The sequence below is a fragment of the Helicoverpa armigera genome, chromosome 7, assembly GCF_030705265.1.
Source record: "Helicoverpa armigera isolate CAAS_96S chromosome 7, ASM3070526v1, whole genome shotgun sequence".
In the NCBI taxonomy this organism is placed as follows: domain Eukaryota; kingdom Metazoa; phylum Arthropoda; class Insecta; order Lepidoptera; family Noctuidae; genus Helicoverpa; species Helicoverpa armigera.
This window is the reverse complement of record NC_087126.1, coordinates 3,901,014-3,912,481: the sequence shown is the minus strand read 5'-3', so window position 1 is coordinate 3,912,481 and position 11,468 is coordinate 3,901,014. Positions and strand designations below refer to the sequence as shown.

General features: G+C 33.7%; 3 protein-coding genes across 4 annotated transcripts; 2 read left to right on the top strand and 1 right to left on the bottom strand.

The window, feature by feature from the left end:
• Positions 1–359: 359 nt before the first annotated feature.
• LOC110370284 (uncharacterized) lies at positions 360–1,784 on the top strand. Its single transcript, XM_021326028.3, has one exon. It carries the CDS (start codon positions 466–468, stop codon positions 1,369–1,371), a length of 906 nt encoding a protein of 301 aa, XP_021181703.1. The 5' UTR covers positions 360–465; the 3' UTR covers positions 1,372–1,784.
• LOC110370282 (uncharacterized) lies at positions 1,638–5,125 on the bottom strand. The gene is made up of 10 exons (XM_021326027.3): positions 4,659–5,125; positions 4,257–4,388; positions 3,977–4,069; positions 3,627–3,842; positions 3,126–3,278; positions 2,834–3,050; positions 2,286–2,587; positions 2,055–2,193; positions 1,929–1,982; positions 1,638–1,841 (listed from the first exon to the last, which is right to left on the bottom strand). Exons 1-10 carry the CDS (start codon positions 4,947–4,949, stop codon positions 1,798–1,800), a joined length of 1,641 nt encoding a protein of 546 aa, XP_021181702.3. The 5' UTR covers positions 4,950–5,125; the 3' UTR covers positions 1,638–1,797.
• A 270-nt stretch (positions 5,126–5,395) lies between these two features.
• Positions 5,396–10,887, top strand: LOC110370319 (protein inturned). Of its 2 annotated transcripts, none has more exons than XR_002429243.3 (13): positions 5,396–5,589; positions 5,669–5,838; positions 6,070–6,200; positions 6,386–7,312; positions 7,406–7,647; positions 7,726–7,816; positions 7,920–8,103; positions 8,272–8,527; positions 8,875–8,971; positions 9,118–9,203; positions 9,280–9,462; positions 10,370–10,576; positions 10,653–10,887. XR_002429243.3 is itself a non-coding variant. In XM_021326064.3 (13 exons), exons 1-13 carry the CDS (start codon positions 5,459–5,461, stop codon positions 10,756–10,758), a joined length of 2,757 nt encoding a protein of 918 aa, XP_021181739.3. In that variant the 5' UTR covers positions 5,396–5,458; the 3' UTR covers positions 10,759–10,887. The 2 variants fall into 2 exon arrangements, 1 of the variants encoding a protein (XP_021181739.3); XM_021326064.3 differs by having other exon boundaries at positions 10,370–10,522.
• The last annotated feature ends 581 nt before the right edge of the window (positions 10,888–11,468 follow it).

The following is an 11,468-nucleotide window of genomic DNA, read 5'->3' as shown; positions in this document are numbered from 1 at the left end:
TGCAATTTAACCCACACGAAAAAATTTACCAGCCAAGACCATGTCGGGCCAAGCTCAGTGTAGGTTTCCGTAGTTTCCCGAGTATAGCCCATACCTGAAAACACAGGTCAACTGACTTCTACCCGTGGTTGCACCTACGTCCCGAGTAACTATTTCCCGCATATGCATAAAAAGTAGCTAATTGTGGTTGTCTGTTATAGAAGCTATATTACTTCAATTTTTTTAAATAATAAAAACTTAGATACACATTCATTTTAACTCGAACGTACATATTTTATTATTGACTATCTCAACATGAGTTTAATTCAGTCTGCAAAAAGGAACGTAATTTTAATTTTCTTTGACAATGTTAATGTCAAACAAGATTGACAAACAAAGTCAAGTCTGAAAAGGCCAAGCAAGTGAACAAGCCTTTGTTGTTTTCTATTTTATACAATTTATTTTAATCATTTATTCATAGCTAAAATGAGTGTTGTGCCGTCGAATTTATCATTTAATTCATCAGTAACGACATCCCAATACGACAGCCAGGATGACGCAGAACCGACCAAAGTTAAAAACTATCTGAAAGAAAGATTGAAGTCACGAATTTTTTTGGGACGTTACGTAGAAAGGAGACTTGCAGATAAACGTATCGGATACCGAGACATAGTCGTAGTAAGTCCAGCAGAGGTTAAACTAAAGAAAGACTTATTAGACGTACAACATAAACTGATAACAGTTTGTCCGAGTACACATTGGATAGGAATCACAGATACGGAAGCCTTAGGTTATACATCTGGGGTTTGCCTGTGGACAGAAATAGACAACCAGCCCTTCGGCCCCTTTTGGTTTCAAATTAAGAGTTTAAAATTCAGGGATGATGAAGTTATGGTACAGTTGAAATGTTTGAGACATATTTCAGATGCGTTTTTGGAGATAGAACCGATTTTGACTGGAGCCGTGAAGACAACAAAATCTACTGAAACCACAGAAAAGAAATTAGAAAGTAGTGTTGCATCTCTTAATGAGACCTATACTGATTTTGTTGAAACTATGAAAAGTTTCTTGTCTATAAGCAATGTGAAGGAATTTATAACATTTTTGCTTGCTTTTGTTATTGCAATCTTTACAGGAAGTTCATCTTTTATTAATTTTCTTGGAAACTTTATATTAGCACTTGTAAGGGAACTGTCACTTTTAGTGAAAAACTCAACTCCAATGTTTCTGGGATTGCTAGATTTCTTTAGTAAAATTGTTGGAGGGTTTTACATATTGTTGGCTATGTTCTTTAGACAAAGTGCTCCTCCTCCACCAAACAAAAGAACAATAGGAGCTTATGACAGATCTCGCAGAAGTTACAATCACTATGACGATGGCCAGTTTGATTGATATTTGCGATCTGACAAAAACTAGTTTTATTGCTATTATTTATGTAAAGTTTTGTTTAGTCTTGTAGAGTGGTGTTTATTTCGATCTCATTTATTGTATATTCTAAATCTTGCTTATAAATACTTATTTTTAAAAATTAACTTACACAGCCATCTTTATGATATCAGCTAACTAAAAGTCATTCCAGATGCATTTTTATTTACTGTTATGAATATAATCACTATTTAATGCTTGAAATAAATTGTATATTACAGAAAACTCAAGTAAATATGTTAAAAGTTTAATTCCAAAAAACTGTGTATACATTTTTACACCATTTCTGAATTTAACATTAGATGTTATAGATTTATTTTTGGTTGATGTGGTTCATAATATTATTATTGTTACTGGAAATAAACGGTTTTTGAACAATATTGTCTCTCAGTATTATTTATTTTCGATTGGAACAACTATGATGTGTGTATTTCCGTCTGAAAAACAAACATGTTAAAAAACTTAAGTTATAAAAGCATGTGCCAGTAACGATTTTTAACAATTTCATAGACATGATTGCGTACCTTTGGTAAACTTTCTTGATCGGTTTAGGAAAATTGGATTTTCATATTCTGAAACTAACATGAATATATTTGTTAGTTTCATATATTTGTGGTGGATGTATTTTATTATAGAGTTCTCATGAATACCTTTACGTCTTGATGCTTGGCGGAATTTGGTAGGTCCCACATGACTTTTTGATTTGTTGCTTGCCTTCTTTGTATGACTTTTTTTATGTGATGGAGGTGGTGGGGGCATTTGAACCATCTCATTCCTCATTTTAATAGACTGAAAAATTTAATTATATTGTAAATGGTAAATAACTCGAAAATGTAAGTATTATTAAGTTGTTTAGGCATAGTAACGTGTAAAGGTATTACCTCTGTTGCAGTGTGTGCCACTGTCACTGTTCGAGGCCAAGTGTTTTCTTTTGGTTTTAGCATGTTAGTAGAGACAATGTTATTGAGGATGTCCGTTACTATTATATTCATTTCACTATTGTCATACTCTTTCAGCATTTGTTTAAACAAAATCAGCAAGGAAGGCAAGACTGATGTCATATATTTTTTGCCATGATCTTCTATACTTAGGTTGTGTAGTAAGTCTAAATGTGTAAAAATTTCATCTAATGTCATATACTGCCTATAATGCTTTAAAGCTTTTATATTTTCGGCTCCATACGCTGAAAATAGCAATCTCATAGTAGAAATGCTCCACTCTGAATTAACAAAAACTCTAAGAATTTTACCTAATGATCCAAATTTTCTAATGTCCAATTTATGTTAATCTGTATAGATAGGAACGATCTTTTTTCTCTTTGTAATATCGTCAATATTAATATCAATATTGGAAGTAACATCCCTTTGGCATGGACTTTCAAACTGTTTTATACTTGTACAGGTCTCGGTAGAAAACTTCTTTTGTTTACCTTCATCAGTATGCTTCAAGTATGATGAATTTTGTGTCATTGGTGGATGCAGCACATTTAATGCGGCGTTTAAAGATTCAACAGTATCCATGTCTAACCTAGACCCTTTCTTTCGTAAAACCTTTTTTATATCATTTGTTATTCTTGATGTGAATTTCAAGTATCGACGACCCTCCTCCATTTGCGCCAATTTGGATATAAATGATGCTGCTAAACTCTAAAATAATAATTTCGTATCAATTGTTGGACCCATAATTATTAACTGAATGCAATTAAATAATCATTAAAATACCTGTGTCATACTATCTCCGTAGTATTCTAACTTGAATGGCCAAGAAATACACATAATGACAATGGAATGGTCTTCGAAAACATTACACACGTCAGCATGAGAACAACCCTGCGTTATTTCTACCTTCTCCACATATCCTGAATCTGCCAAACCCTGCAAATTGTGTTAAGCAAACATTTATCTAACTACCTACGGATGACTTGTGTTTCAATGGTACCTACCTGGGTCACATAATAGAACCTTGGGGAACGCCATTGTAGGTAGGTACTTGGAACTAACAATGTGTATTACTTTAGGCAACTTCGGGGCTAGTTGTTTGTCCGAGACCAAGCGATCGACGTAACGATGCGGATGGCGATGCTTAACCGCACCAAAAAAAAAATTATCTCATGATGTACCCAGAAAATATACCTACCCCTTCTATTCAGTACTAAAAGATTCTGGATTGCATAGCCCGGTACCTACTAGTACAAGGAATTGGTGGCAAATCAAATAAGATACCTCATTCAAAAATGTCAGTGCATTTTGTGTGTATCTGCCACCCATATACAAAAACTTCTTCAGTATGCGCATATTTTTAATAATTTCTCCAATGGTGCTTGTGAAGTATTTCGTGTCTTCGTTGAAATGTATTATAAAGTCATTATATTCCTGTTGGTTTAAACAGTGGCACTTTCTTGTAAGCCTTTTGAATATTGAACAATCGTCATCATCATCCTAGGAAAAAATATATTTTTTATTATTAATTTAATTAAAATAAAATAGCAGGCAAATTAGGAATGTTTACAAATTTTTTCTTTTGAATAGATAGGTACTTATTTAATAATGAAGCTAAATAAATCACAGTTTACCTCTATGTAAATACTATTCAAAGTTTTCGTTTGGGCTTCCAATTTCTTCAGTGCTGGATCTACGTTGTCATCGTTTACTGACGGCCATTTCATCTGGAAGCAAAACACATAAGTAGGTACCTACAATATAAGGAGAATCTTATCTCACTAATGATCTTAGAGATAGTAACGGTTCTTTAAGTGAATAATTTATACCTACCTACCTGATTTCCAATAGGTACCTACTTAACAAGCCGAAAAAGAAAATAAATTAAACGGTAAAAAAAAAAAAAAATCATACACCATCCGGCTTTACAAGTAAGACTTCGGTGAAGTCCTGGGGAGGAAGATCTTTTGAATAAGTCTTTGACTGTATGTCTTCTAGAAGGTATAATAACTTTTTTGTGCTATCTTTAAGCTCGTTCAACGAATCCTGAAATAAATAATAAATATTATTAAAATTGCTTAGATATTTTTAATTAAATTACCTACTTAATGTAGTAATGTAGGTATTATGTATTTCTTGCTTTAAGGTGTATTATTTCAATTATTGTGATTTCAAAATCACGCGCCATTTTTGTGACTTCGCGGAAGCAACTTTACAACAGACTGGCGGGAGTAGAATCTATGTTCAAATTTAAGTGATTTTGAACGGTTACTTTATAGTTCATGGAGAAAATAAAAATGCGTGCATGTAACATACCAACTTGACTTGACAATAAGGTTCAAGACACGTTCTTATCGGGGTAGTTATTCTAGCGCTGGTGGCTTGGTTCTTTAGTGACCCCACGCTTTTCTTTAACGCTGTCACCTGCCGTGGTGAATATAAACTTATCTCTTCAATCCTCTTCGCTTGGATACTTCCACCCAATGGATGACTGCTGAAAGGATCCTTTGCTTCTTTGCCATCATTTGGGTCTTTCTTTTTGTGAATAATATAGCTCGATGAATTGAACAATCCATTGTTATATTTTTTATTGCAGCAGTCATCCATTAGGTAAAGATAGTAATTAATTAATTGAACCAATTAAACACTGCATTAAGGTGAGCTCAGACACAATAGTTGAATTGTTGGCAAAGTTCAAAGGTGTTATGGATATAAAAACATTAAAATGCTAGGATTCGCCATTTTTAAATTTTGGTGCCATTTTTTTTTCGAGTTGCTTATGGTCATTTATGGTGTGGAGGGAGGAGTATTCTGTTTAATTTTTTAAAGGAAAAAGTCATAATGCGTGTGTCTTTCGTCGTTTATTTAACAAAAAATATTTTTTCATAGCTTTAAGTAAAATGATGATCAAAACATGGTTGCAAAAAATTACGCATTCTTTTAAATTATATGTTTTTATTGACAGTAAATTAAACACATTGCTACAATTTATAAAAAATGATGGTGTCAAAATTGACATTCTCCTTAGTTTCTGAACGAGATAAACAAAGTCATTTCTTTCGTTTACTGTGCTGCTGTCAAAATTTGTCAACAACGCATTGTTTGTAAAAACTTTTATGATTTTCTTTTATTATTTTTATGTAATTATGAACAATTATAAAGGTAAAGCAACCTACGAAAGTCCCTGCGACTCAGATAATGATTGGACCAACTCATCTGATGACTCAAAGTATTCAGATTCCGAAAGGTAACGTGTGCTTACTTAGTATTCATTAAAGCGGCGTTAATAAAATTAAACAAAACTTCAAAGATGTTTATTGTTTTAGCTCTGTACCTGAGTGGGATTCCGATGTTGGTGAAGATGGGGAATTAGTATACATAAAAACTAGAATAAATAGTGAGACTACAGACAGCAAAACGCCTTTGTTAGAAAGTTGTGAAACCTTCAAACTTAGAAATAACTTTAAAAGATCCTCAACTAGGCGGTCTACGAAAGGTATTTAAAATTATCAATTTGCTTATTATTTTTAAATATATTCAGAACACAAATTATATAAGAATAACACAACAACTCATTCAATTAAAATTTAATCAGACGTACCTACTGGTTTCTCTTTGTTTATTTTATTTGTTTATCGATTCTACTTATTTTAAACTTCAATTATTGTAAAAAAAATATTATTAAAAAATTGTGGCTTTACCTAATTAAAAGTTATACACATTACAGGAAGGATATTCAAAGTATTAAAAGCACACAGGTCAAAAAATACAGAGGGTGCTTTAAAATCAAGTATTGGAATATTATCTGCAGATGCAAATAAGAATGTATCAACCGATGACAAAAATATTATTATTCAGGTATTTATTTTCAAAGGAATTTGAAGTGTTCATTTTGCATTTTTTTCATTATTTTGGGCAAACTGAGCATGTTAAGTGATGAAGGATCTCAAAGTGACTGTATTTTCTTAAGTCTCGTGTTACATTTAACTTCAGGCAGTTTATTTCTCAATTACATTAATCACTCCTTTTATGTTCTATTTCAGGTTAGCAAAAGCATGATATTTAGTAGTGAAAAAAATTGCCAGTTGGAAAAACTCTTTGGCTTAAGCCTTGAGACTCATGCTGATGGCAAGACTTTGACAGTTGCAGATTTTTTAACAGAAGCCAGAGCTATTTACACTCCTAAGATCAAAAAGGGATATTACTTATCAAAAATAAATGGTGTTGAAGTGAATTCTTATAACATCAATAATATTCTACAGAGGGTTGTTGAGGATCACAACAGTCCAAGGTTAACATTTCAAGTGCCAACAGAAGGTCATAATGTTGATTTGGAAAAGCTATTGAAGTCCAAAAATGCTCCAGATAATTCACTGACTCACTTATTGAAAGAGTCACTATGTTCAGTCCTTTACATATGTTGTAATGACATAGAATATAACAGTAATGATGACAAAGGAGTTCTTTACTGCTATCCAAGGCCTTTTAACCAGAACTTTTTATACAACACTAGAGGAGCCTATGTGACATTGAATCATTTAGCACCAAAGTCTTTGGGGACCAGTGAACCAACAAACTCAACTGTCCTCCATAATAATACTTTGATCAATGTAACTTACACTTCACATTACAATGATCTTTTGTTAGTGGCATTTCCAAACAAACAAGTTGATTTGTTTGCAGCTAAAAGAGTAATAGCTCAAGTAGTGAGACTGCTAGAGTTTCTATATGGTTCTCTTAAAACAAGCTTTACTAAACCTAATAATGTTGACAAATTGGATAGTTTATTTGCCCGTATTTTCGTCACTTTGGTAATAAACAATAAGGGGAGCAAAGAGGATCCTATAAGGAATGTGGGTCTGTATTTAGAAGACGTCTTAGCTGCTCATTCAGTTATACTGCCTTTAGAAGTAAGGGTGCAAGTTGATGATGCAATAACTGAATTGGAAGCTGCTGATTATCGTGAATGGGTAAGGACCTTTTGTACTACAAAAATATGGAAGTTCGGGAATGTATGTGAGACATATTACCAAATACTTATTTCCTTTTCCTTTTATTTTCAGACAGATGATGTAGAAAACTTTCAAAGACTGTACACAGTTGTTGGATCCTGCTTATACTATTCAGGTCATTTGTTGAGTTCACACTTGCAAGATGATGACTTGAAGGAAATCAATGCATATTTACAATTGAATGGCATTTTGAAGCTGAGCTCAGAAAAGGAGCTAGAGAAACTTGTAATTTGGAAAGAGGTTTTTATCAATGAACACAGAACTATGAACAAGAATGATGGAAATGAGTATAGGTGAACATGTTTCTATGAAGCTAGAAGAAAGTAGTTTTTTTATTTATTAAATGTTTTAACAGCATCTTTTATTCGCAGGATTTGTGATGGGCGCTGGTTTCTCCTTACTGTTGGTAAGGGTCATTTCATACTGGCAACACTGATGGAAGCCGGTGGCTGTACAGAGGATGTAAGTGTTTATTTTACTCTATGACATTTAAAAATTAAAACCTTTTTACTTGTATAAAGATGTAAAGGCACATATTAATATTTATTTGTTTTCATAATTTCAGGCTGTTGGAGTAACACCACCATCACCATTTTATGTTGAAGAATGTGAGAGTTGTTTAGAGTTACTTTTTGATGTTGGACTGAATAAATATCTGGCAACATGGTATGGTTCCAATTTACAGCCTCAAGTAGAAATTGCACCAGAGTATCTTACCAAGTATGGAAGAAAAATAAGGGATGTTAACAGTAAGTTTATGTAGCTGTAAAATAAGTTATTTATTAGCTGTTTACCCCATAATTAGCTATTCTACTGACCATTTATCTTGAAGGGAGTCAAACAATCATAGATCCGTTACAAAAATCCTATGTCACATAAAATCATATATTTTATTAATATCCTGTATTTGCTTTCAGCGCTGAAACCAGACTCGCCACTCAAAACCTCAACTCTGAAACTATCAAAATTACAATCAGAAAAACGCCGTCACAATTCTTCTGAACAAATCAACGTGGGTTCAAGTACAAGTGACATGAACTCTATGAGTTCTCTCACTAACTATGGTAGCCATCACAGTTTGTATGGACAATCATACAACACGGCACAAAAATACAGACATTCTAGCTTAGATGTCAGCTATTCTGAAGATTCTAATAGCTTGAAAAGTAATAGGTAAGGTGTATTATTTATTTTCGACTACCTATTTTCCCCAATGATTCGAGCGTCACGGGGAAACTTCGTCTCGTCCCTGAACAAAATATTGCCTATGTTAATCGGGAATAGTGTAGCTTTCTAACAATGAAAGAATCTTTCAAATCGTTGAGTGCTTACGGAGCCTTTAACCAAAAAGGCCAAAGAAACAAAGGAAAAATCATCTTTATTAGTAAAGATTATTTGTTGCGAAAACAAATGATGTTCGTGACTATTTGCTGAACTTGCCTATTATGTACTTGTTTCTGGTCTATAGTTATGTAATTTAAACGGTTTTCTCTATGGTCATGTAATATTTTGAATTTTAGCGAAGTAAGCGAAGAGCGCGTACAAGGTCGGAGAGCGGATAGGGAACAACGAAATCGAAGGGACTCTTCAGGCTCAGAATCAGATTGGGATAAACTGGTAAGTAGTACTCACTCAACTTTGTTCAAGAAAATCGTCTCTGTCCGTCATACGTGTTAATTATCCGACTTCCCAAAAAGGTCCCAAAAAGAGGTTCTCACTTCAGACGTTTGTATTTTTTACGTGATTATTATGTTTGATTCCAGGATGGGAGTAGAACAAGTGGCAGTATGGACATGTCAGATATCAGGAAGTCCTTATTGAATGAAATTAATCAAGTTCCTGTACAGAGGTACCTATGCAGATGGTCATTGTAACTACCTCATACTAAACAGAGTAGAAGAAAGTAACAAAAAATTTGTTTTCAGAATTACAGCAGGAGAAGAAAATGTTTTATTCCACTTTGTTCAGTTGGAATCCGAGAAGGGAATGCTAATTGCGCCAGTGAAGAATTTAGAATTGCAAGCCAACAATGTACTCTATTCTTACATAGTTAAGACATTTAGATCAGCTTGTAAGCGAATACATGAGCTGTTGCAACATAGTATAAGGTAAATTATAAAACTGCATACATTTTAAAGTATAAAGCCATGTATTCACTGAGAAACAATTGTTTATAAACACTGTTTCAGAAACAAAATCTACGTGTTTCTGAAACAAATAATTTTGTTTCAGAAACATATCATTTTGTTTCTGTAAACACTACGTGTTTATCGAATGTTTCTGTGCTCCCCACCAAATCAGTTGCGCAACATGTGCATACAAGTGTGGACGCGTGTTTCATTTGTTTATAAACACCAAATAAACATATTGTAAACATCTGACGGTGTGGACGGCAGTTTCCGAAATATTGTTGCTGAAACATTGCGAAACATCTACGTGATGTTTCAGAAACTGTGTATCTGCAACATTGTTTCCCAGTGAATACGTGGCTTTAAGCCATGTATTCACTGAGAAACAATTGTTTATAAACACTGTTTCAGAAACAAAATCTACGTGTTTCTGAAACAAATAATTTTGTTTCAGAAACATATAATTTTGTTTCTGTAAACACTACGTGTTTATCGAATGTTTCTGTGCTCGCCGCCACGGGTGGGGAGTTCAGAAACAAATCAGTTGCGCAACATGTGCATACAAGTGTGGACGCGTGTTTCATTTGTTTATAAACGCCAAATAAATGTCTTCATAGCAAGTAATTTCTCTTTTCTTTTTCTTTTCTTTTTACTAGAAATGGAATAAATGTAGGCACCACACAACAACACTACTTCCTCGGGCGACATATTGTAAACATCTGACGGTGTGGACGGCAGTTTCCGAAACATTGTTGCTGTAAACATCTACGTGATGTTTCAGAAACTGTGTATCTGAAACATTGTTTCCCAGTGAATACGTGGCTTGAAACATTTGTTTTCACCAATTATTTCTGCTTAATGAACTGTTGGTATGTCACATTCCCAGATTTAAGAAGAATCACGCGCCATCGAACCCGTTGAACAAAATTCTGGTAGCTGTGAAAGAACATGGAATGTTATTTCAAGTGCCTCTCGATATTCTAAGCCAATGCGGCGTCAGCAAGAAGAACACCGAACCATACCTGTTCTGGGTTGTTGGGTAATTTTTATACAAACCATTTCTGTCTGTCTCCTTCTTCCATCTATGGCAGAGGTAACTGCATACTTTTCGGAAATAAAAAAATATTATAATATTAGTTTGTACTTACATGTTATTGTTTTTGTTTCAGCCGAGTTTTCAGTGAACCAGAGCCAAGAGAATTATATTTGTGTTATCATGAGTCTGTGCCTCAAGATCTCACTGAAGTAGCATATTTGCTGTCGTACTTAGAATAAGTAAAAAATATTCATTTTAAAACAGCCTTTTATACAAGCTATTATTATTGTAAGATATCTAATCCGTCCAATGTAAATTTTAAGAAAAGTATTTTAGATGTGATATTGATAAATAAACTTTGTATTTTTATATATAAGATATCTTCTTTATTTTTCTCCCTATCCAGTCGAAACTTTATTATACTCTTACTTCAGGGATGTTGGGTTTTGTTAGGGGTCTACTGCCTACTGCCTACTACCTGTGCTACTACCGACAGAGCTGTCAAAGTTGTGTAATAATTGATAGTACGCATAAAAGCTCAGCATGATTATCATTCTTACATACCTGCACGATAGATAGGGTAGGTATTAAAGCAAATATCGATGAGGTACAATCAGATCCAGCGATCAAGGTATCAGATCCAGCGATCAAGTACCCATTTCACTAGTTGTTGTAGTCATCTCAAGTGAACGATAAATGCATGTATGCTTTACACGCAAGGAAAATAAATAAATATCTTTCTTCCCTTAAGTGTTGTTTGTTGGAAGAAAACTTATGACTGCCATGCCACGTTCTTTCTATCCTTTTCGCACTTATTATTTGAAAATACCGCCAAATCGACCGGAAACGTGATAGGCGGACATGATGATTATTTTTCGCTGACAAACATTCAATAAAACTTAATTTCACATATGATGGAAACTATTAAATATATTTTAATTTATTACAA